This window comes from Podarcis tiliguerta (genome assembly GCF_965153285.1).
Source record: "Podarcis tiliguerta genome assembly, chromosome: 7".
Taxonomy (NCBI): domain Eukaryota; kingdom Metazoa; phylum Chordata; class Lepidosauria; order Squamata; family Lacertidae; genus Podarcis; species Podarcis tiliguerta.
Window position 1 is genome coordinate 18,222,723 of NC_139540.1, and position 26,807 is coordinate 18,249,529.

A 26,807-nucleotide genomic window follows, 5' to 3' on the forward strand; every position below is an offset into this window, starting at 1 on the left:
CAAGGTCCCCACAGTTCACTATCAACATTCCAAGTATATCTATAGTGACCTTAGTCATTATCCATGTTGTGTAATTAATTATACTGCACTTTGACATTGTTCAGAACAAGACAGAAGAATATTCAGGCTTCTGGCCAATTGTTCCTTGGTGAATAAAACAGAGCCTTCTTGAGTTCCTTAACACACAGTGGATGCTCTATTATGGAGGGTTTCTACCCATTTTTGTAACCCAAAATTATCTTCTTTTTCAGTCACCCTGTGTTTCTTTTCTGTCCCACCATTTCAATCATATACAGTCATTAATTTATCATCAGTTTGCCATTAATTCAATCTAACATGCACCAGACTTCATGATTAGCTCTGACCTACACAAAATAAGATCAACCAAATTGAGTGCAGACCCTCAGCTATGAAGGGCACATGATTTACACCCAGAAGGTCCAATCCCCAGCATCTCCAGTTAAAAGAATCAGACATTGAATAATACAAATACTCTCTCTGTCAAGACTCTGGAAAACTGCAGCTAATACAGAGCTGGGGGGGGGGGGAATGCCTGACCTGGTAGAAAACAGCTTCTGATGTTCCTAATATGGGCTGCAAGGTGCTGTAAAAATCTGCCTGTTTTTGAAGTTCCCAGAAGACAGGATATGAAGGAAGATTATCCAGTCCATCTTTCCTTAACCTGGTACCCTTTAGATGTTTTGGACTACAACTGCCAAAGGTCTTCCTATTATCACCTGCCAAGTGCTAGAAAAGCTACTCATTTTTGCTGTTCCTGGCAAATTGTTTGTTTAATGCCCATCATTCACACTAAGGCCTCGGGGTGAGTTGCAGCATTAAACCACAGTACTAAAAAACAAGTTAATACAACTTGCACAAGAAGATAGTAGAAGTTTATCTAATCCAGCCTTCTCCAACCTGGTACCTTTCAACAAGCAATAATAAACATTAATCACACTTTGGATTAGCCTCAATGGCTATGATACCGCCACCTTTCAGCCTCAGTCAGTATGGTTGTGCTGGCTGAGGATTATGAAAATTGTACAGTAGTCCAAGAACCTTGGAGGATGCCAGGTTGTGGAATCCTCATCTAGTTACTGGTATGACACCATTCATGGTTGACGGACTATGCTCAGCTTTTTGTAGGTTAGAAGCTGAAGAGACTTACTTTTGTGTTTTGGCAAACATGTTAATAAGGATGGTTGTTGCAAAGTTGAGAATTTCAAATGGAAAGTTTTACATACCACTCACCAGTTTCACCTTTCACCAGCAGGTATTAGAACATTTCTTTGGTGGCACCAAAGCAGATACTTGAATCCAATATTTGCCTGTAAAGATAACATGACATTTCTGAAGTCCCCAAATAGTGCATTCTGCAGTTTCCCTTCTTTGTTTTCAAGTCCATAGAATATTATTTTAGTTTCACTTTTTGTAAAGCACTTTTTAAAATTCTATTTGCAGTGTTTTCTTAAACTTTAGGAGAAAGCTATACATTCAGCATATCAGGATAGCAGATTAGGACCAAGCATTGTAGAGAAGGGACAGACTTTGTCTGAGGCAGGAGCTCTAGTTAGCTGTGTGTAGGTGCTGACTTGTATTACAAACAAGCCTGTTGCCATTATGAGGAAAAGTTTAATTGTAGTACCTGCCTGAGAATATTTATAGAAATTTATTTCTATGTATCAATATGGATGACCAGATTTTCTGGAGCCAATTAGAAGAAATGCTAGACAACACTAGAGCAAACAACATTCATAAAACAGAAAGAGATTTAGCATTAAACTCTGAGACTTGCAGTTTGTTTGTTTTACTTATTTAACAGCGTATATATATATATATATATATATATATAGTTTAATCATCCATAACTTCTGAGTGGTTTACCCAAAATATGAAATGTTCCAATAAAAATATTGAGAACATTAAACATTAAAAGGAAGTTCACCTAAAACAAAGTATCAAAATATAAGTCAGTCCAGCATCTGTTAAAATCACACACACAGAGAGAGAAACAAATTAAATCGCACATTAAAATTGCATGTCTGGGAAGGCTTGCCTATTTTTTAAAAAGTATTTAGAAGCTGCCAAAAACAAAACAGGGAAGGTTCCAGTTTAATATCAATGAGTACGGAGTTCCAGAGAATCAGTGCTGCCACAAAGAATTGATTCCGTGCGCGTGTGGGGCAAACATTTTGTGGCATGTGTAAAACAGTCAAATCGGCATATGTGGGTTAAAGTGATTCTTTAAGTAGAATAGCCCCAAGCTATTAAGAGTTTTATATACCAATAGTAACACTTTGAATTTGACCTGGTACGAATCAGCAGCTAATGTAGATCTCTGAGCAGAGGATTAATATAATCTCCTGCACTGACTGCAGTTCCCTAACCACTAGCATAAGAAGTCCTGCATAGTTGGAGACGCAGGGAGAGATGACACATGACATGCTCACTGAATAAGTCTTAGAGTTACTGCTAGAATTCCCTGTGTAAAGACAAGATAAGTCAACAGCCATCTGATGGCTGCAGGAGGGATGGGTAATGAGCACAATGAAAAGGGGATGGTAAAAACTCTGGATGGATATGAGGCAGTACTTCAGATATGTTTTGGAATATGGGAGTAAATGAGCTGGACCTCTAATTTCCATACTGCCTAGATAGCCAACATGGCAACCCTTCAAATATTGTTGGACTACAACTCGCATCATCTCTGATCACTGGCCATGCAGGCTGAGGCTAATGGAGTTGGGAGTCCCAACAACATTTTGAGGACACCACATGGTCTACCTCTGCTATAGTTTCTGGACGGGAAAGAGTGTCCAAAAGACTTGTGCAAAATTGTGTATAAGTTGTGCAATTTATAAATACAAATCAGGTAGCTGGAAGCATAATAAACATAAAACAACAATTTAAATAAGTGGAAGGATATTAACCAAACCTCCAATTTTTCATTTTAGTGGGAGATGGGGAAATATCTGACATTATGAGTTGGCATCAAGTCCACAGAAATTATGCCTTCCTTGGCACTGGATTCACATCTGGGTATATAAAAAGTATGGGATAGACTCAAATGGGAGAACATAGATATGGAGAGGACTGTATTTCCACATCTCACATTTCTTCCCTATACTCTGCTCACTCAGCAATTTTTGGAACTCCTGTTTGTTGTGACTGGTGATGGCAATACAGCCAACAGAGGCAAAATGTGACAGACTGAAGTCTCTGCAGAACATCTGATTTTGTTTTAAACACATATAGAAAATCATGTTCTCCAAAAGGTTTCAAGAGCTAATTTTCTAAACATTGTTGAACCAAATGTTGCTTTCCATTCAAGCTTTTTGGTGGTTTTTTTTTTTACAAATGCATACAATGAATGACTCTTAAGAATCCAATTCAGTAAAATCAACACCTTGAACTGCAAAACTAGAATAGAGCACTGATGTGACAGATTCCTCCAAACTGACCCCAGTAAGGAGGAAAAACTCCAGCATGCTACACTAGCTCAATGCCTCCTCAAAAGTTTGCTTCCCCCCCAAAAAAAATATAAGTTATTATATGCTCTGAAAAATAATTTGAGGGTGAGGTGAAGATTATGTATCACATGCAGACTATACACTTTGTATACCAGATTACTTACATAAGAGGACTCTTTTGTATTTAGACTACAGCTCAGTCCTCATTTATATTTAGACTACAGCTCAGTCCTCATTTATATTTTCTGCTGAGCAGCTTAAAGAGTTTTGCCAGAAGATGGGGATGCATGGTGCATAATCCTCATGAAGTGACTCCTGTAGCATTTCCAGAGCTGTTTACCCTTCGGTCATAGCATGGCTGCAAGCTCTTGACATTGCCTGCTTGCTTTAGTCCAGCCCTCTCATTTGCCCCACTGCCCTTAGGCACTCCCTAGGCAAGCACCTTTTGTATATATGCTGAGAAGAGTGGAAGGAATTAACATGAGTCGGTTGAGCCCTGTGTGGATCCTTTCATGCCTTGGCTCACAGTGAAGGATTATACCTATAGTTTTATATACATCGTTTTAAGTACAAAAAAAGCTTCAGGTATGTAATTCTAAAAGGGGGACAGATAAGTCTGCATTCAGTTAATTATTTTTTAAGTAGCAAATACCAGTTCAGTTAAAATATGAATACTATTGTTCATTATTTTTAAGACCTCGCTGGCTTTTATGTGTTATGTTGGTTTATCCATGTGTACTTAAATATATATATAATACTGTTTTCAGATGAATTTGACAGTGAGTGATAAAAGGCCAACCTGTTGCCGACCTACTAGTACCACTAATAAATGCTGCATTGTGTTCTTTTCTGGTCACCTTTTCCATTAAACTGTGCTTTGTGAGTGCTGTGGTTGTAGGTACATTCTGCTTACCGATGTGCAAATATGTTCTCTTGAGTACAGCAGATTTTGTTTTAAATAAACAGCAATTGAGTTGCCTCTTGCCAGTGTCTTTAATGTGGCAAACAGGGGGACATTTTATCTGATTAAACTGAGCAAAAAAAAAAAAAAGAAAGAAAAGAATACACAATTCCAAAGAAAAAAGTTAGCATCCAGTGCTACTGTGTGTCCCACAGGTTCTGCTTCTTCCACTTTGACCCAAACTGCCTGCACTGGTGAGTTAGAGGAGGATATTGCGGCAACTGCTGGTGATATTACGGTTGCTAGCACATCTGATGATGTTACTGTATCCAGTGTTACTACTGTCACCAGCCCTAGAGTTTCCGAAGAGCAGCGAGTCCAAGCTGTGAATCTCAGAAAATCAGATCTGGAGCTCACCACTTCCAAGGAGTCGCTCTCCCTTCAACCAGCAATTACCCAAAGTACAAGAAGACGACCAAGAAATGCTGAGCAGATAGAAAGACCTAAAGAGCTTGCAGTTGTTACACATAGAGGTATTGGATGTTATTTTTCTTGTGCCCATTTAGTCTACAGCCATAGATGTGTTGCCTACACTAATTCTCCCCCACTCCTGTCCCCCGATTCCCTAAATGAAAGGGTAGGAAAGGGTAGGTTATGAAAGAAAAATTGGAAGTGATGAGATCAGCATTCGGGGTCTAGAAAGTGGAGTACTAAATGCTACTGGGACTCTGGGTATGTGTCTAGAAATCCAGGTGTCCTTCTAAAAAGTAGGAGAGATGCTCATATTGGAGGAAGACAGCTTCCACATCAAGGCCACAGAAAATTAGCTTATTGTACAGATAAGCCACTGCCATGAAGTGGATGCCATATGACCGCCATATTGGGGGAGCTGACTCTGTTCAAGCAAATAGGGTCGATTTCAAATTATATAATACTTTTGTAAATTTGGCAGAGTAAGAGAGATACTGAAATGTACATGGCAATAACATAGTGCTGTTCAGTTTGTCATATAAACTTACGGCAGTTTTAACTTGCCCTGTTATGCTCCTTAATGAAGGAAGCAAAGAACAGACCATTAATTAATACAGCCTCAGAACTGAACAGCTTCAGAAAATGCTTCTTTATTCTTAAGATTATTTCAAGAATCACAATATTTAAAATACTTTGGAAGTGCAGTGCCATTTAAGTTAAATATGCATTATTTAAAATGTAAAATATATAATTTTTAACTAAAGGAAATAGTACAGCCTGATCTAAAAATAGGTTTTATGGGAATGATCCCATAATTTGAAATATTTTGTACGCATTTTTACCTTGTTTTTCAAAATAAATTATTAGGACAGCCTATAAAAGAAAGTAAAAATGCAACAATTGAGGAACATCCTAAAAGAACAGTTTACAAGCAGCATAAAGTCATTAGCAGAGATATAAACAGGTCAAATTAAAAGTCCTGAGAAATTGAAAACAAAAAAAAACAAAAACTATTTGGTAGGCGCTGAAATTGAACCCAAATTTCCTGGGAAATGCATATCATAGTCATGGCACTACTACTGAGAAGTCCCTTTCCCCAGTAGAATAATCCATATCTGAATGGATTGGATCCAAAGTTAAACATGGGTAATGGAGCTGATGGAAGTTGACTTTGCCACTCTCTTTTCCCTACAACAGCCCCTCCTAGCCAACCAAAAATGTTCACTGGGTTCAGGGGACCCTGCTGGATGGGGTGGGCTGTGGACCAGAGGGCATATAGGGAAAGGGGATGGCCCCAAATCATGCAGAGGCACTTTCCACTAGTAGAATTCCAACTTGTAGAAGTTGCCTTTGCCTGATTCTTGGGGAACTCCATTCTTCCAGTTGCACAAACCACAAATGGTCCTCAGCCCTCTTGAAGAACAGTTTGGAGTCTGGAAGTCTGCCATGGGACTTAGTAGCGGGCAAATCAGCTTCCTTCAACCCCATTACTCATGCTTAACTCTGAATCCAACTCTATGAAAGTGGAATGTGTATGTATGTATATATATATAATAATGCCAATTATGGTAAATGGTGTACTATTTAAGGAGCAGATAGAGAACAATTCTAGAGGATAGAGTTCTTCAATAGCAAATCATACCAAGGAAAAATGCTTGTGCAATGTGCCTTTTTCTGACCATTAACTACTGCCATTTCTGTGCCTTTAATTTTAAGAAGTTTATGGCTTCCTGTCACCTCTGTCTAGACATTTGGCTTTGGTGATACCATATATTTGCAACTTTTCCTTTATCTTCTGTGGAATCTCTACATTCCTGCTCTCTTTTCTTTTCAAGATTCTTCTTTTAGCTGCTGCATCTTATGTGCTGATTTTACTGATTTAAAGTATTTAGCATTGTGTTGTTTTTTAAAAGAAAAGTGTGCAGATTTACAATCTGAAAATGTTAGCATACATGTATTTAGGGACCTGGCTGCTGGACTTTGGGAGACATTGATTGTGTCATGCCCACAACTCTGTGCTCGTTCTCTTATAGTACAATATGCAGAAACATCTTTGCGTCTGGGTTTTTTTTTTTTTGGCTGCTGAGTTAATAATTCTGTTACACTGGTTCTGCTAAATTCCACCTTTAATGTTCTGTTTTTCCTCCTCTCCCTTAACATCTCTGTTAGCTTAATTCCTTAACAGATTTTTGCCACAGGGGTTTCCATCCCAGTGGATGCATGTCAATGATAGCTGTAACATTCTCTCTGTGTAAGCATATGGTGGGTCCTGACTGTTGATCCCTGCACAGAGGACTTTCACAGTTGTCTTTCCTGGCAATGTAGGCACTTTCCAAACAATATCAAAGATTTTGTTTCATTATACCACATTCAAGTTTAAATGTAACATGCACACACATTTTCCAGTCCAATGTTGGATGCCATTAAAAAAATAATAATACATGTAACCGAAACAGAACAAAACACTCAATGAAAATTCACAAACTTCTGAAGGGCTATTATGTATCATTATTATTATTTATTCAATTTATACACTGCCCTTTACAATTCTATTTTTCTAGAAAAGGAGGTGCCGGAACTCACCATGAATGCCTCCCTTGTTCTCTTATAATGGATAACAGTGAGTTCTGGCTGGGGGGAAAAAGCCATGGCCCTTTATCAAATTATCCCAGGGCAGTGTACAACGTTAATATAGCTCTGCAGGATTATATTTCCCCCCTTCTCTTCAGTATTGGGAAGTATTTTTGAGGTGCCCTCCGAATGTTGTTGGACTCTGACTCTTATCAGCCTCAGCCAGCATTTTCAGTGGTCAGGAATGATGGGAGTTATAATCCAATGACATCCGAAGGACACCAAATTGGCTCTCCTTACTCTAGGCCATAGGGACGCGGGTGGCGCTGTGGGTAAAAGCCTCAGCGCCTAGGGCTTGCCGATCGAAAGGTCGGCGGTTCGAATCCCCGCAGCGGGGTGCGCTCCTGTTGCTCGGTCCCAGCATCTGCCAACCTAGCAGTTCGAAAGCACCCCCGGGGGCAAGTAGATAAATAGGGACCGCTGACGAGCGGGAAGGTAAAGGGCATTCTGTGTGCTGCGCTGGCTCGCCAGATGCAGCTTGTCATGCTGGCCACGTGACCCGGAAGTGTCTCCGGACAGTGCTGGCCCCCGGCCTCTTGAGTGAGATGGGCGCACAACCCTAGAGTCTGTCAAGACTGGCCCATACGGGCAGGGGTACCTTTACCTTTTACTCTAGGCCGTAATCTGTGGACTTACAAATGCAGCATAGTTGGACCCTGAAGAAAGTAGGGAAAATATTTATATGATTATTAAGATGCTAAAGATGGGGAGGAGATGAAGGATGAGTCCTGCTGTGCAAGAAGTCCATTCTGCTTACGCATGGACACCCCTAGATACAACCCACATTATTTATTTAATGGTTTTATTATATAAAATTATATAATTATATAGCCTCAGAACACATTTGTGTTGTACGTTGGTTGTGTTGATACAGGCTGTGAGGCAAACTCATATATAAATACTGTGTGCATTTAGATTAGATTGTTTCATTTGCATCCTTTCCATTCTGAAAGATGGTGTAGATTGAAATTATTCCATTTTTAGCCTCACACCAGGTTAGCTCGAGGGAGAGTGATGGACAAAACAGGGATTCAAGCTTGAGTTTCCTTAGTCCAAGTCCGTCACTTTATCATATTGGGTCCTGGTGCATAAACAAGCGATCAGAAACTGTTGGTTAGAACTACGTAGAGCATCGCCACAGCATTTTACACATGTATCATTAAGAAGTAAAGGAATTTCTAGGGATAACATGCATGTGTTAAACAGTGATGGAGCGTTCCCTGCTAGTGATTGGGTGGGTGGATGCGGTGCACTGCTGGAATGACCCCCAGCCACTGGAGCAAAGTAGGGTCACACTCCACCAACTGGCCAACCGTGCAGTGGGAACCACAGTCAGCTGACTGCTTTGAGGGGCACACTATTGAAGTTTCGCAACTATAACCTGTTGCAGGATCTTAGCCAAACCCAGCTGAATATAGCAGAGCATACGCAGACTTCCAGAAGCAATCAGTTGCAGGCAGGAAGGATGAAGCAGGAACAAGACGCTGGTTACTTATAGGTGTTTATTATTTACAGCAGACTCTACAAGTTACTGGGACGCGGGTGGCGCTGTGGGTAAAACCTCAGCGCCTAGGACTTGCCGATCGCATGGTCGGCGGTTCGAATCCCCGCGGCGGGGTGAGCTCCCGTCATTCGGTCCCAGCTCCTGCCCACCTAGCAGTTCGAAAGCACCCTTAAGTGCAAGTAGATAAATAGGTACCGCTTTCTAGCGGGAAGGTAAACGGCGTTCCGTGTGCTGCTCTGGTGCCGGCTCACCAGAGCAGCTTCGTCACGCTGGCCACGTGACCCGGAAGTGTCTGCGGACAGCGCTGGCTCCTGGCCTCTAGAGTGAGATGAGCGCACAACCCTAGAGTCTGTCAAGACTGGCCCGTACGGGCAGGGGTACCTTTACCTTTACCTTACTACAAGTTACTATATACAGAATACAGACACGGATCTTAACTCTCTCACTGGACAAACGCCAAACGACTCTCAGAACATCACACTGACGAACCAATTATCCAGCAAGAAAGGTCATGAGTCATCATGCCTAAGGGAGGACCTCAACCAATAGCAGAGTTGTATCCAAGGCTCCATATCTCTAGGCAGAATAACTCCCTCTGCTCAGTCTTCTTGGCCTTTGGCCAACTTCTTAATTGCTTTGTGGGAAGCTGCATCAAATAGCACATAGTCAGAAATCCCAGCACTCACTCACAGCGCCCTGTGAGCCAAGCATCACTTTGTGAGACTTGCAAAAATGGTGCTGGGCTCACAGGTCACCGCGAGTTGTTGCATCCGTTTTACGGTGCCTTCCAGCTGGAGGGTGGTGTGAGAAGGACACAACAGGACAGGGCTCAAAGCAGTGCTGGGCTTGCTGGGCGCTGAGAGCTGGTGTGTCCCCCAGCTACAGAGCACCATGAGAAGGATGCAACAGCTCACAGGGCAGGGTGTTGTGAGGGATGTGTACCCTCCCCCCCAAAAAAAACCTGTGCCCAGGGCGACGGCCTCCCTACTCTGGTATGCCCCATGGAGGACCTTAAGGTCCACAAATGACAACATTTTGGAGGTCCCAAGTCACAAAGTGGTTAGATTGGTCTCCACTAGGGCCAGGGCCTTTTCAGTACTGGCCCCGACTTGGTGGAACGCTCTGTCACAAGAGACTAGGGCCCTGCTGGATTTGACATCTTTCCGCAGGGCCTGCAAGACGGAGCTGTTCTGCCTGGCCTTTGGTTTGGACTCAGTCTGACCCTTATGTTTCCCTCCGCTTATGGTTTTGATCTATGGGATACTTTTAAAATGAGGCTGCATTTTAAATTTTAAATTGCATTTTAACCTGTATTTTTTTATGTTTTTACTGTAATTTTAATGCTGTTAGCAGCCCTGAGTCCGGCTCTGGCCAGAGAGGGTGGGGTATAAATTATTATTATTATTATTATTATTATTATTATTATTATTACCCCCACACCCACCCACTATGCCTCTGGTGTTTTGTAAGTCTTAAATATGAAAATGCAGCTGTATTCAACTTTAGTTATTTTTCTCTCCCTCTAGAAATAGATAACATTATAGAAACAAACACAGAGAAAACATTCATGCTCTGAGCAAGAAATCAACCACACGCTGATAGGATTAGGAAGAGAATTCTTGTGTGCAGAATTCTTGATAATTACATGTGTATAACCTTGCGTGGAGACAGAATAGGATTAAATGGACTGCTGAACTGGTACGGCGTGACAAATGTGATGCCCTTCCATTTCTTAAAGAAAGATGACAAGCAAAGCAAGAATTCTCTTTCTTCCCTCTTTTTGGTCTGTTTTATTGCTAGTCATTGATCAGTTTCTTTCTGTACGAAATCAAGAAAGGAATGAGTACTACTTACTGTACAAGGCAGAGAATGAAATGCTCCTTAAATGCTCCTTGCCCTAGCCAGCAGAGAAAGAAGCATCGGCTACTTTGTTTTTTTAAAGGGTTTGATGCTGTACCAGGATTTATAGGTGGGCATTATAAAGTTTTCCCCAATATATCACTAAAAATAATAATAATGATACAGGAGATCTACTTGCTGAAATATGTAACTGGTTGTTCATTTTTGGTGACTTTTGTTTTCTTGGCTGCTACTGTTCTTGAACCATTTTGCTTCTTCTCAGTCCTAACTTTCCTTAGCCTCATTTGCCCACACAACTATTTCGACATTCAGATTTCTACAAAAGTAATTACGTGGGGGTGGGGGACATGGGGACCATCATGTTTTCTCCATCTGTTTACTGTGTGTGGTTTTTTTGTTGTTGTTTTACTTATAGACTGCCCTTCACCACTTGGTCCTGGTGGAGGGAAGGTCTACAATCCAAAAAGACCTCAAAAATAGCAATCTTAATTTGAATTTAAAACAAATATCCTGAGTAAAGAGGTGCATTTTTAATAACCAGTTTTTATCAAACATTTTCTGCATAAGATTCAATAAAAATTACACTAATCTAAAAGATAATAAGGAAATATAAGGAAAGGAAGGGAATAAAGAAAAAAAGGAAGAGGAAACGTATATTACAAAGTTCTATATCAAATTTAAATATGCTTGATTCATAAGAGGAGCTGAGTATTAGCCAAATCAGTATAGGGAGAAAAATAATAAATTTGTAACATGATTCTAGCTGTATTAAACAGATTTGGATTAGTTTTCACCTCAGCCATGTTACTGAATATTTTGTGCATTATATGTAGAATGTTTATTTATTTATTTATTTGCTTTTTTTTTAAAAAAAAAGTAATGGTAGAGATATAATTGGATCAATACATGGTCAAGCATTGTAATAGACTGCCCCGCGAAAATAAATTACGGATTGTAACAGCATGATAATTTCAGGGATGTTATCATGTGGGGTACATGGCTTGATATTTTGTGTTACTTACTTACTTACACACACACACACACACAGCGCGGGGGTGAGATCTATTTTAATAAGTTTTGCATATGGATTTTTGTGGCTCTGACCTAATCCAGCTTTGCCTGTCTCAAAATGCCTCTTGCATCAAGTGGCCACTTACATTCAAGCCATTGTCGGGGTGTTTTCGTTTTGTTTTTTGGGGGGAAAAGTCTAACTGTATGCAAAATTAAACACTAAAATACATATATTATACGTATAACACACATTAGAGTCAAGCCTCAGCAGGTGCTATATATCTGCAGTATTAACAGATAACTATTTTTAAACAGTTGTTCTATGTATATCATTATGTGCTAGTTACTTTACATATCCTGTATATTTGCATAATATTATGCATATAGTAATGTGTATAATAATGGATAAAATATGTGAGAATTGTCCATCATTTTAGTGGAACTGGTATAAATCCTAGTTTTCTTGTCTATATAACAATTTATAACCATTTTTATACATCTTAAGTGCAAATAAAATCTCTATGAAATCTAAAAAATAAAGAAGTTAAATTAACCAAAATTAAAATAAGTCAAATGCAAGTATTGTTGATACCAAGGAGAGAGATGGGAATTAGGAAAAAAAAAAATCTGTTCAGGTAAACTTGACATAGAGATTTCAGAAAATCCATTCTCTCATTATCTGCCTTGGATTTTTTTTAAAAATCAGCACAAAATCCTGCATTTAGAAATCTATTTAAATGAATATTTTAAACATTTCCCCCCTCAAAACGTAAAGTATAAATATTTTAAAACAAAATAAATGAATAACCCAGTATGAAGCTTATTGTAATATTTACAGATGGAACTGGCAACAGAGGTTCAATGGGCTATTTGCATATGAGAAAGGGGTTGCTTCAAGGTAGACAGTTGATACAAAGGCATTTGCTCATTTCTTTGATGTGCATCTCTGCTTTGACTGGCCAAACTATTTATTTGCCAAACGAGAGCAATCAGTTATTGGAGTGTTGCTTCCAAAGTGATATTCAAGGATACCTTGTTGTTGTTAATGAAAATGTTATAATCATTTTCCAAGCATGTTATAATCATCTTTTTTACAAGCATCAGAGATAAGATCCAGTAATTCCCCACACAATGATGGCAGTTCAGGACCTTAATACAATAGAGGAAGAAAACTTGATAGCCATGATAGCCATGTTCAAATATATAAAAGGATGTCACATAGAGGAGGGAGGAAGCTTGTTTTCTGCTGCTCCAGAGAAGCGGACACGGAGCAATGGATCCAAACTACAAGAAAGAAGATTCTACCTAAACATTAGGAATAACTTCCTGACCGTAAGAGCTGTTCGACAGTGGAATTTGCTGCCAAGGAGTGTGGTGGAGTCTCCTTCTTTGGAGGTCTTTAAGCAGAGGCTTGACAACCATATGTCAGGAGTGCTCTGATGGTGTTTCCTGCTTGGCAGGGGGTTGGACTCAATGGCCCTTGTGGTCTCTTCCAACTCTATGATTCTATGAAAACAATCTAATATCCAAGGAATAAGATGCTTCCTAGGAATTCCATCCCTCCAAAGAAGATTTTGGTACAATATGGGGAGCTGGTGGGGGGGGAGAGAAGGTGGAATTCCATTGCACAAGAACAAGTCTGCTTGTGCAACATTGGATATGATCCTTGATATTAGAATTGTAGAATCACATTTTGGAAGGGACCCAACGGTTATCTAGTCCAACCCCTGCAATGCAGGAGTCTCAGCTAAAGCATCCATGACAGATGGCCACCCAACCTCTACTTAAAAACCTCCAATGAAGGAGAGTCCACAACCTTGTTAAACTTTTGGTATAACAGACCATGCACAGAGGGGAAATAGTATTGTCTTAAAGATCTAACTTTGTATTGTCTAAGTAAGCATAGCTCTACTTAAATTATCCGTTCCTATAGTCGGACATACTTTCAGTTTCCTTTGTTGTTGTTTTAAAAATCCATTTCAGTTTTTGTTTCTTTGAGTATGGGGGTTACATTTGGTGGGGTGGAAAGGAATCAGGTTAGTAATGATATACAGTGATACTTCGGGTTACATACACTTCAGGTTACATACGCTTCAGGTTACAGACTCCGCTAACCCAGAAATATTACCTCGGGTTAAGAACTTTGCTTCAGGATGAGAACAGAAATCGTGCTCCGGCGGCGCGGCAGCAGCAGGAGGCCCTGTTAGCTAAAGTGGCGCTTCAGGTTAAGAACAGTTTCATGTTAAGAATGGACCACCAGAACAAATTAAGTACTTAACCCAAGGTAGCACTGCAATATTGTTAGATTTCTTGTTTGTTATTTAAAAAAAGTTTAATAAACTATTAATGAACATGAGCAAATATTTTTTTCATAGTGCAGCAGAACATGATCAGGGCAAAAATAAGCTTGCAGCCAAATTCTGTAGTTTTCATTTCCATCCCTCTGTACCTCTTGCACTATATTTTCTGAAGTAGCTTTATGTGTTTCTGTTTGTGTTATATATGCTTTCATAGAATCATAGACTCATAGAACTGTAGAGTTAGAAGGGAACCTACCACATAAGGAATCTTGTCCACAGCCATCTCTGCGTGGACAACCTTCTGGTTAACAGCCAGACACACTGACCCATTGTGTCACAGTGCATGCTTGGCCACAAATAGCATCCCATTGATTTCAGTGGCGGAGTTAAAACCTGCCTAAATCAACAAGTTCTTTATTGCAGTCCAAAGACTCGCAAGACAAAATTCAGTGCATGTGACATATCATAAGACTATGTTTGTTTCTGACTTGTGTCTAATACAGATTTATCTCTTATCCTGACCACCTCAGACAAACTTGGCAACTCGCAGTCACACAGGGAATCTTATCGTCTAGTAGGAGCTTGGCATAGAATTGGGCAGATTTACCTGGAAGATTTGTCAATAGTGAATTATTCAAATGTTGTCGGCCCTGCTTATATAGTCTACAGGACAGGAGAATGTGCTTTGTGCATTATACTTCCTGGTTAGTACAAGGACATAATTTGTGAAATAAAGGACCCCAGCAAATCTACCTTGGAGCATTTCAGAGGGAAACACATTATGTCTAGCCTTAGTAAAAAGTCTACAATAATTGGCAACTGCCAAATTGCTTAAATATTCAGCTGTGTAAAATAACCTCACATACTCTATACTCATGGCACTTGATGAACAGGTATAAGCAGGCCTGCAGATCGCAGAAGGCAATATCCCACAGTCTTTGTTTTACTGATTTAAGAGTAGTGTCATAACCCATATGTGGGAGAAGGGCTCAGGAAAAACCAATTGAAGCAGCTTTTGGGGCATTAAGCTTGGACAGCAGCTGAAGTACTCATCCTGAGATGAGTGTAGGCGTAATCCTGTGCTCAGTTTAAAAAACACTGACCTTAAGTCCTTGTCAGTAGAGGGCATTTCCCAGTTTCTAACAGTATGACTGAATGTGGAACATCTGGGGATTTGGAGAAAGGCCCTGAAAAATTTAGCCCAGCTCAGATGTTAGTCCTCCACTCCAGATAGCGGAGGCATACAGGAATTGGGCAACTGTCTTGGCATTAAATACTTTAATGGCAAGTGGAACGCACTGCCCCCCTTTGGTGAAGATGTAACACAGAATGGCAGACAGACTGACTTGTGCTAACTGAAAGGCAGCAGATCTATGAGTGGTCCATGACATTGTACGATAGAATGTCAGCCCTAGGTGTTTTGAAAAATACTAATCTGTTCTAGAACATGACCATCTAGTGTCCATTTACATTGGGAGATAGATCATATCGTGTGCACATTGTAAGCCAGACCGAAAATATATTTATTCAAGCAGCCAATAGAGCTCAAGCAAAAAGTTATGTTAAACATATTGCCATGTAATGAAGCAATTTTGGTTGGAAAAAGTGCAGAACATATACTGTATGATGCACAGCAAATCATATCTTCTTTTCCCTCTTATATTGCACACACATACAGTGGTACCTTGGTTCTCAAATGCCTTGGCACTCAAACAACTTGGAACCCAAACACTGCAAACCCAAACACTGCAAAGGTGGAGACTCATAAGTGTTCCAGTTTGCAAAAAAAAAAAAAAAAAAAAGGAAGCTGAATGTGCTCCATTTTGAGTGTTTCGCTTCCGATTTGAGTGCCACACTTCCATTTTGAGTGTCACACTGAGGTCTGTCTGTTTTTGCTATTTATCTTGCGTTTTTGCGGCTCTTTATTTGTGACTGTGTGGAACCCAGTTCAGCTACTGATTGACTGATTGTGTGACTGCAATACATTCTTTGTTGCTTTCATTTTATGGATCAATGGTCTCATTAGATAGTAAAATTCATGTTAAATTGCTGCTTTAGGGGTTGTTTTTAAAAGTCTGGAATGGATTAATCCATTTTGCGTGACTTTCTATGGGCAAGAGCATCTTGGTTTTGGAATGCTTTGGTTTTGGAACGGACTTCTGGAATGGATTAAGTTTGAGAACCAAGGTTCCACAGTACTAGTGGGAAAGATTCCAGTACTGTCTGTGGTAGAGCACATGCTTAGCATACCAATGTCCCCAGTTTCAATCCCAGGCATCTCCAGTTAGGCCTGGAAATGAGCTACTGTCTGAAACCCTGAAGAGCAGCTGCCAGTCATTGTGGATTCTATGAGGTTAGATAAGCTAATGGTTTGAGACAGTGTAGCACAGCTTCCTTTGTAATTTAGTCTACATAAAATGTGTGTGTGTGTGTGTGTGGTGGATTGGCTGGACACAGAGGAATGGTGGAAGGAACAAGCTGGGGAACTCAGAGCCTGGGGATTGGTGGTGGAATGACAATCAGAGGCAGAAGAGGCAGAAGCCTGGGAGGAGGCGTCAGAAGCTGAAGAAGTAACAGGGCCTAGTGAGCAGGGAGAGTCTGTGGCAGAGCAGAATCCAAAATCAGCAGCAGCAGTGGAAGCAGGAGATGAGGGAGTCCAAGAAGCAGAAAGGAGTAAGGCTGGTGAAGAAGGCAGGGAGTCTCCCACTCCTGCCGTGACAAGTTCCCCAGAACCAGAAGAGGTATGAAGAGAGAGCAGCAAAGACAGGCAAATTAGATTGCTTAGGAAAGACCTGGGGGGAGGTGGAGACTTAGGCAGCTGTGGGAAGGCAGACCTTCAGACTCCACAACTTCCTCACAGGGGCAAGATCTCCTGGGTAAAGTTGCTGTGCTCATTAGAACTGGAACTTCTGAGTGGACTTTGTTTCATCTAATAAAGAGTTAACATCACTTACTCTGTGTGATTTATTGCTGACCCGCTCCAAACACCTGCTCCTGTCAGTGTGTGTGTGTGCGCGCGCGCGCACGTGTTAAATCCAGCAAACCCCAAGCCTTTTTTTTTTTTTATGGACTACTATACAAAACCATTAATGTCACTTAATATTTTCAATCAAAGCCTTCATCCACTTCCATACTTCATTATTCTGCCCATGCTATCTCTACATAAAGCCACATAATTATCATCATTATACTCTGGAATTGCAGGGTGGGGAGTGAAATTTTATTATTTGGCTTTCTTTTATAACAGTTAAGAACTGTCCATTTTCATAGGGCAGGGAGCTTTTGAAGTGTTTTGCCTTTGAAAACTAATTAACATGATCACCTTAAACTGTGAAATTACTCAAATGGTTCTGTTTCTTAAAATGTGAGGTCTTTCTTCAATTGGTTATTATTATATATTAAACACAACTGAAACATAGAAAAAGCTCCCCCCCCCCTTCTACCTCAAGAGACTTGAAAAATAATACTCATTGAACTATGCTTGGGGTTTTACGGATTCACTGGGCTTCCTGCCACAATCTATTCTTTTTCTTTCTCCCATTTACTTCAAAACCAAACCTTAGTAGAGTAATCCTTAGCAGAGTAATTTTAATCATACAGTGGTTTCATACAGCTATGTTCAATATGTAATTCTCTCTTTGTTTGCATTGTTGAATTCCTAATATTTACATATTATTGAAAGCAAATATGTGTAATCTAAACTTGGGGCATGATCCAACCAATGTCAAGCATTATTGAACCACATTGATTTCAAGCGTGCAGCGGAATCCTACATATCTAATTGGTTGGAAGTAAATTTCCCTGTGCTCATTGGGATTTGCTCCAAAGTAAATGTACACAGAATTTCATTTTGGGCACATACTTAACTCGCCAATCGAAATCAACTTGGAGGGTTCATGTCCATTTATATTAATAAGCAATCATCTCTACTATTTTGCTTCTGTCATTTTTATCTCCCCCCCCCTTCCTGTGATCGTTTCATCTCTTTCTTTCATATTCTTTACATCACTGCTATTTCATAGGAGCTGCACAATGATATACTTTTAAAAAAGAAAGAAAGAAAAATGGATAAAATAAATATATTATATGAAAAAAAAAAGAAAAACCAGGAATGTTTTGAGGAGAGTTTAAAAACTAAAACTAGCTATATTTCTAAACAGGTAAATAAAACGCAATTAGAAGCAATGGAGAGTCACATTTTTTATGCTATTAGTTCCTGATGTCATAACGATGCTTATCAGATGACATATGGCACTGGGAAGTCTGTTCTAATGAATGATATAACAGACTGTGAGTTAGCATTAAACATAGGCTGCCTTTATGACAGCGCCATGGTTATTTCTGTTGTGGTTTTGGGAATCCTGTGTATTCGTATGTGGAAGCATGCCCCATTAAACTCAGTAGGATTGGGCTGTTTGAAAAATAATTTGAAGTGCACTGTAGTTTCTCTCTCTCTCTCTCTCTTCCAGCATTTACAAAATAGTAAATGTCCTATACTTAGAGAAAACTCTTCTAGACATGTCCTATACTTAGAGAAAACTCTTCTAGAAAGATAACCATAGGGTGATTTTATGCCAATATTTCCACACAGTGACCTAAAACTCAAGATCCCCACATGTACGCAAGACTATCTGTGTGCTGCTATGTTGTGTCATCACTAAATGTCATGCCTGTTTGAAGCTTTCCTCACAAGATAGCAGCCAGTGGTTTCTTAGGCAGAGTAACTAGAGCTAGTATAGTATAGTAGTCCTGCAATTTTAATAGAAAAGAGGGTTACACCTAGTTAATATGCAGTGCAAGCATATTAAGGAAGGAAGTGCAGTTAGGATTGCAGTCTTACACGCCAATAGGTGAACAGAAAGACCATCCCATCTGAGCTGATATCAGCTGACTTCACCACCTAATGAAACATCACTTGTTCTGACATATCTTAGACCGCAGCTTACTGTATCCTCACTCATCCTTCCTGGGGGCAAATTTGCAAGGATGTGCTAATCTGAAATCTGGTAACATACAGGAACAATTCAGATAGTTCATTCTGTTACAAGTCATAATGTAAAAAAATCAGATACAGTCTCCTTGGTTTTTTGGTCTACTGTGATAGGCTTTTCAGAGTTTAATATACTGAAACTGATTGCCATACAGATAGGTTGGAAATAGGTTATCTTTCCATCCTTACATGATCTAACTTTGTGACCATATTGCTGATGATACAGTTTTCTTTTTCTGGCCACAAAGTTACTTTAAAGATCTTAAACTTAAATGTGCAGAGATAGATAGATTGATGGAGGAGGGGCGAGGAGAGAGAGAGAGGTAGATTAACTAACCTCATATTGATTCATTCAATATTGTCATTGCTTTACTCACACCACTGTCAGAAAATATTTTGGAGAATGATCATGGATTTCATATATGTCCTCCTGAATGTATTTTGAGCCCATACAAAACTGCTCCAGGATGGGAGGTGTTCCAATTTTGCATTTTAAAAGCATAGAAAATATCACTGCAGATACTTAATAAGGGAAATAAATACCCATTAAATGAGACAGGGATTTGGAAACACTATTGTGAACCTCTATTAAATTCTTGGCTTTCCAGGTTCCATAATGGTATAATAAAGTTACACAAAATCAGTTGTGGAACATGGAAACTGGAATATTTAAACTTGTTTCAGAATTTTGCATAAGAGGCATCATACACTCACTACAGGAAAAAAATAATAATGTTATGCCTATTTGTTTGTTCCTGTACACTTTTATATAATATTAATACTGCCTTTTGTGTAAAAACAAAAAAAAATGGACTCTGTTCTTTTTCTCTCTCTATGGGTACACAATATTGTTGAAGGCAATTATGCTTAATTTGCACCTCCATGATAAAAAGAACTGTCAATTGAAATGAACTCTTGTTAGACTGTATTATCTGATATGTGTTTTTGTTTGTTTTCTTAACTAGTGAAAAAGGCCATAGATTTTAAATCTAGAGGATTTAAATTGTTTCCAGGGAAAGACAACAGCAACAAGTTTTCTATCTGTGAGTGTACTCCTTTTTGTTACTTTTTCTAGTGCAAGAGTGAAGTTTGTGCTGTCTGTGTTGTTTGTGTGTGTGTTTTCAATATTGTTCACATATATCTTAAGCACTTAACTGTATTGAATATGTATTCTATAGTCTGCATGGTGAACGTAAAAGTGTAATTGTACTCTGAAGTGACTTTATGCAAATATGGCATCACTGCAGTGATTTTTCTTTGTGAATATTCCAAATTTAAATTTCGAAGTTCTACAAATGCCCCCCCTCTTTTTCTAGCAGTAGGCTTTTACTTGAAGTTAAATTAATATGTGCACTCATCCATGCAATCCCTAAACATGTCTTCTCAGATAAACATGTATTATCAGTAGTAACCTCAACTAAATTTGTAGCGACTGATTCCCTAATGAGTGCTTAGGACAATGGCCTTTAGAGTTGATTAAAAAGGGATAATGAAATTTTTTACTAATATAATATTAATGCAGATTAATGCACGAAAGCTATAATAAACTAGATATAATAACCATTTATGTTCCATGGGGGGGGGAGGATTGTGGGGGTTCTGGATAAGAGAATGAACAGGGTATGACAACTAGTCAGAAACAGATGCTTATTTTCTAGCCTGAAGAAGAAAATGGTAAAATATTATAAAATAAACTTTATACCTTCCTAAACTGATTTCCCCCCTACTCATAGTGCCAGAGTCCTTTATACTTTCAACAAAACACGATGAACTACACATTAAAAAGTTGACCCAAATTGTGACCCCCCACCTCAACTTCATCATTCTATCTGTAGGCTGCAGAGTTGGAAGAAATTTCAGCAATGGGGATGGGCTGCAAACAGGGAAGTATTTCTTTCCCACTAGCCGTCCTCACTCTGATTTGCCTTTGAGTTGATGCCATATAGCAAGAGATTAGACTAAGTGATGGTCACTGGAGGCAAATCAAAATGGTTGCAAGATGCCCTAAGTCCAGCATCTTGTGTGCCTGAAGAAGAAACAACAACAACAACTGGTATTCAGTAACCAGCATTGAGCTAGCAAAGGAGGCCTCTTGAACCCCCATTTCAAGCTGAACTATTTTTTCTTGGATTTTTAAAAAATGATTTCTACCAATGTACCAAAATGTAGTGCAGGAATTTATTGCAGTGTTTCACCAGGCCCACAGACAATCTGTCTTCAGGTTGCTTCCAGGTCTTTCCTAATCCGCACCAATCACCAGTGATGATAGTAGAGGATCCACAAGCAACCTGGTGAATATGATTCATTGCTGGTGGCAAATGGTGTGATCACAATCTGCCATTTTTAGTCACTGCGTGTTTTACAGGGCTAGATCTGTTTAGCTTCAGTGACAGAATTGCATCCAAATACTTTCAGACCATTCTCTGAGCCACATGACTGATCAGTCCCTATTAAGGAAGTACCATGTGAAGATTCAGGTTTGATTATGATGAAGTAACTTAGCCAGTCTGCTGGCCTTAAACAATGAGTTTCTGTAAGCACAGATACCTGCACATTAGGGATAAACCATGGCTCTACTTCTACCCTTACCAAGAGTAAAAGTAGACATAACATTAGCAGGTAAACATTCTGTGTCAAATGTGCTCAAAATTCTGAAGATGAAAGGAAATGTTTATCAATTTAATTTTAGCACCTGAAGCCAGCAGAGATTCCTTGGAAAAAGCAGAATATCAACTGTATGCCATTTTAAGTCACTTTTCAGAGTAGAACCACTTTTGAAACATTTCAATATGATCTATATGCATAAAATGTGTACACTGAGTTTCTTCTTCACTTCTCAGGCTTTTGACTAAGGTCAAGTGTTCTTCATCGATAAATTGGCGTATGTTGAATTTTGTGTGCGCCTCGGGCAGATTTTGTTTGTGTTGGTCATATGCAAAAACTATATTGGAATCGGTTTCACGTACTTAGTATGGGGAGAACATTCAGGGGAATTTCTGCATCAGGTATTCTACATAGCCAAGCCCATTCAACTTTTTGTTATAAAGGAAAAATAAAGTAGGCCTATTTTACACTATGAACACCTGGAATTATTTTGAACAAATCAGATCAATGGTCCACATACTTCATTATTTTCTGCCCTGACTGGTTGAAACTTTTTGTAATGTAGCCTTTCCCAACTTTCCCAATATTAATTTCAGACCTCGCACTCCAGTGAAGCCATGGGTTCTTTTCAAATTGATTTGTAGTACTGGTTATTTAATCTATAAAATACAGTTGTCTAAACGACCATTGGGCAGACTGGTTCTCTATTTGGGGGAACACAATAAACTGGGGGAAGAAAAGAAGAAAGATGTAAAAATTGCAGAATGTTAGTGAGGAAAGAGAAAAAGTTTCACTCTTTGCTACTGTTTCCTTCCTTTTGGTACATGGATGCAGGAGGGTACAAATAGATACTGACTTTCAAGGTTCTGCATAACCAAAAGAGTTGGCTGAAACAATTTTGAAACATGAAATAGGATAATATAAACAAATCATTTCTTTTTCACGGGGAAACAGCAAATGAACCGAGAATGGGCTTGATCAACTTGCGTAACGTTTATTTTGCTACTAAAACTAAAGTCATGTTAATGCAACATTTAACACTTTCACCTGATGCCATTGCTACTAACATCCATCCTTGATGTGCTTAACTGGATTAGGTCATTCAAAACTACTGTTACTACTACTGTGATTAGGTACCTCCTTCTGCCTTTAATGCTAAGCATTTACTTGGTGCCAATAGATTGCTAGGTACTGGTTAGAATGTAACAGTGAGATGGCCCATTCTGCTTGCATTTTAAGCCAGAAATAAATACAGGCAGGCACTTCTAATTTTGCCAGCAAATTAGCAACATATATAAACTTTCATGCAGAAAATTTATTTTAGTAAAATGCTGTACCATTTAATACTTTGTAAACAGTGATTAGTTAGCTATTCAGTGCCACATATGATAAATGGGCATTAACCATGCTTTTTTTTTAAAAAAAAAGGGGGGGGGGATTAGTTTGAATCGTCTATGTACTTACAATTGCAAAGACCAAGGAAAAGTTAATTTTAGCTCTAATTCAACATTTTGTTCAGTCAGCCATTCCATTTTGTAAGGGTCATTCAGAATACTTGGATTCCAAACGGTTGTAATTATTGTTGTCTGCAAACCTATGGGCAGCCCATTATTCAGAAGTTGTGCTATACTGGTTGTAATAAACACTTGTGCAATATATGTTTGTTAATTTGTAGAGCACCCTTATGTGGCAACAATATAAGCAAATAATATGGATGTTGGGCTGGTCAGAAGGAGAGAGATCCATGAGGAAAAGGGCATAGCATAGCGACATCCACATATAGGTGCTACTGAAAGCCTTGGAATTTGACGAGGTCATCAAGAATCTGTATTTCAAGGACTGTGTATCCTATCCACACTGAAGCATAATCCAGAATAGCTAGCCAAGAAGTGAAAAGAAAGAAAAATACAGCCCAGAGATATTATCTTTACTATATCTGCATGCTGTTGCTGTTTCTTTAACTAAGGGCTCCCCCTATCTCCTGTCCTTAGCACTAAGCTAAAGCACAGAAAGAAGTTGGAATCTCTACCCCAATTATCCAGGCTGGGCTTGCCTTGACATGTTCTTTACTAGCACACACTAGTGCTGTGCCAAATCTTGGCCTCACATTTGTAGGCAGTCTTTCAACCCATGGGAAAGAAGAGCTGTTTTCCTGCCTGTCTCAGGATCATATTTTTACATTGTCATTTTGTTTTTACTTTCTGTCCAAGAAGAACAGAGCAGCAATGGGACAGCAACTTCTTAACCCATCCAGATACCTTCAAGCCCTGTGCCACTTAGTGATTTTATTTATTTACCATGAATTGTAGGTAACCAGATCATACACAGCATAGGCCCACTGAAATCAATTGGCATGACTAATTCGTGAGTATGACTCAGTTCAATATCACTTTATATTTCTATGGATGAACATGTGACCAAAAGTATATGTTCTCTGGCCACATCACAAAAAAAAGAATAAAATGTAAAAAATCAATTTCAAAATAAATAAAAACAGCATAAAAATATCTCTGACAGAAAACATGGGAGTCATACACTTGAGAAGCTCAACTAACTAAACACTAGTTCTTTTTCAAAGGTCTGGGTGATTGGCTATTTTACCTTCTCAATAATTCTTCTTGAAGTTTAATACTGTTGCAAGGCCAGAGCCCTCAGGAATTGGAATACTGGTGAAAGCAGTTAGGTTGGTGAGTACCAGGGACAGAGACTTCTGGGTGGTGGCCTCATATCTGGGATGACTTGTTCAAGAAGTTCATATGGTCCCCTCTCTGCTTTCTTGTAGAAAATCCCTAAATACGTTTTTCCTGTCTGCATTTGAGTGGTTTTATGGTTTGCTTGTTTTAAAGAATTATTTCACCTGTTACTTCTTTAATGTTAGTTGTTTTGACTATTATTTTTAATATTCAAATTGGATACAATAATCTTAATTGTAGAGTTCTGCTGCTTGTGGAAAAGATGGGGCAGCTACTTATATCCAAATTTTAGGTGGACCATATAATCCTAGAATGGTAGAGCTGGAAGGAATCCTGAGGTTGATCTAGTCTAACCCCCTGCAATGCAGGACTCTCAGCTAAAGCATCCATGGCATATGGCCAGCCAATCTCTGCTTAAAAACCTTCAGGGAAGGAAAATCCACCACCTTCTGAGGGAATCCATTCCACTGTCTTAGAGCTCTTGCTATAAGAAAGTTCTTCCTGATGTTTAGTCAGAATCTCCTTTCTTGTAACTTGAAATCATTGGTTTGGGTCCTAGCCTCTGGAGCAAGAGAAAACAAGTTTGCTCCATCTTCCATGGACAGCCCTTGAGATATATGAAGATGACTACCATATCTCAGTCTCCTCTTTTCTGGGCTAAACCTGGAACTCAACTCCCTCAGCTGTTGGCTCATACGGCTTGGTTTCCAGACCCCTGATCATCTCCTTAAATTGTGGTGGCCAGAACTGGACACATTAGGCTAGCAAACCTTAAGATTTGCCCACTTTCCAGGAACTGGACTATCTCAGAATCCAGAGGATCTTGAACACCCCACTTCCACCCCTGTCTCATTTTAGGGCCTTCCATCAGCAGTAGAATGACCAAGCTGCACTTTCTGTGGCCAAGGCAGTGGAAGCTGTTCACTGGTGGTTGACAGCAGATAGGGATATCTGCTGGATCCTAACCACCTCCAACAGTATGGATTCTGAGTTAGGATTGTAGCCTTAATATAAGTTATAGAATTGCTGTAACCTGCCTTTGGAGAGTATGTACTCCAAGAGGCAGCACAACATCCAGCAGCAACAACATTTTCCATGCCATTCAACTTTGGAACAGATGTTTGGAATGAGTGGTAGAGCATATGGCTTGAATGAAAAAGGTCCCTTTACTGGAAGGGTGGAGGCGCTGGCAGTTAGTGTAGTCAATACTGAGCTGGTTGAGCCAATGGTTTGACTCAGTATAGGTCAGCTTCCTGTGTTTCTGTCTTCCCATTAGCAAATCTTCTGCAATATATCCATTAGCTCTTAGTGGTGTTAACATGCAGCATATATGAGTCAGTCAAGATTCTCCTTGAACTCTGAAGTTTGTAGAAGTACGACAAATCTTTAAGCGAGGGAAGACTAAGAGAATGAACATCCAATCTGTTCATTTATGTCACATTGATTTCAGTAAGAAATTAAACATGTGCTAAATTCACTCCAATTGAAATTAGTGTGATTTAAATGTGCTAGTTCATACCATGGTTATATAATAAATATATTATATAATTCTTATGCTAGTATAAATAGCAACATAAAATATTTATTATTGTTTTCTATCCTCGTCATGTATTTCATCCTACTTTTGATTTGGATATATCACCAATATACGAATGGACAAGTTAAGAATGTTTCACACATACTCTTCCATCTCGAGATACATAGGAGTACTGAATATTTATCAACTACATTTGCCTCAACTTTTTTTTTAAAAAAAGAAATCAAATGTTGAGATACAGTAATTCAGTTTTTGTCACTTGAAAATAACCTCTATTACTGATGTAATCTGAAGGAATCTAACTTTAATTTCACCTCCACTTCAACCACAGATAGATGTCAAACATGGAGACATAAAAACTTAATGTGAGTCGTGCCCAGCCAGATTAGAGGATGGAAACGTCAAAAGTAAAAAAACAAAATAAGTGGCTGAGAAAACAAGAACGACCACATTACACACTCTGTGAAGGATCAGTTACTGACAGAAAGTGTTTATTAATTTGTAAACCTGCAATGCTATGGACGTTTAGCTGGGAGTAAGTTCCATAGGACATTCTAGTGCTTACTTCTGAATAAATGTGTTCAGTGCACTGTAAATGACAACTAAACAAACACCCCCCTCAGCACATATATCATAGCCTTGGAATGGCCCATGCCTCCTAAGGAAGAATGAAGTCAAGGCAAGGAAACATGTACATAAGGGCTGAATGTATAGGGCTTCTGTAATATGTCTCTTCAAACTGATGGTGGGAGATCAGTTGTATAAATGTTTATTAGGAAACCTCCCTGCAGATCCAAAACCTAACTCAACCATCTCCTTCACTGTTCACATTTGA

At 39.3% G+C, this 26,807-nt stretch overlaps 1 protein-coding gene across 4 annotated transcripts in view; it reads left to right on the forward strand.

Moving 5' to 3' along the window:
• The window catches only part of CSMD3 (CUB and Sushi multiple domains 3), a 568,382-nt gene that overhangs the window by 252,535 nt on the left and 289,040 nt on the right, over nucleotides 1-26,807 (forward strand). For 2 of the 4 annotated variants that reach the window (XR_014513736.1, XM_083450329.1), the window contains exons 7-8: nucleotides 4,587-4,904; nucleotides 20,104-20,181. The exons of 1 other annotated variant lie outside the window; for it this stretch is intronic. Coding sequence is in view for 2 of the 3 variants with exons in the window: in XM_083450329.1 (XP_083306455.1) it covers nucleotides 4,587-4,904; nucleotides 20,104-20,181 (396 nt within the window). In the remaining variant the exon portion in view is untranslated. The remainder of the gene's footprint in view (nucleotides 1-4,586; nucleotides 4,905-20,103; nucleotides 20,182-26,807) is intronic. One more of the 4 variants, XM_083450330.1, reaches the window with a different exon arrangement.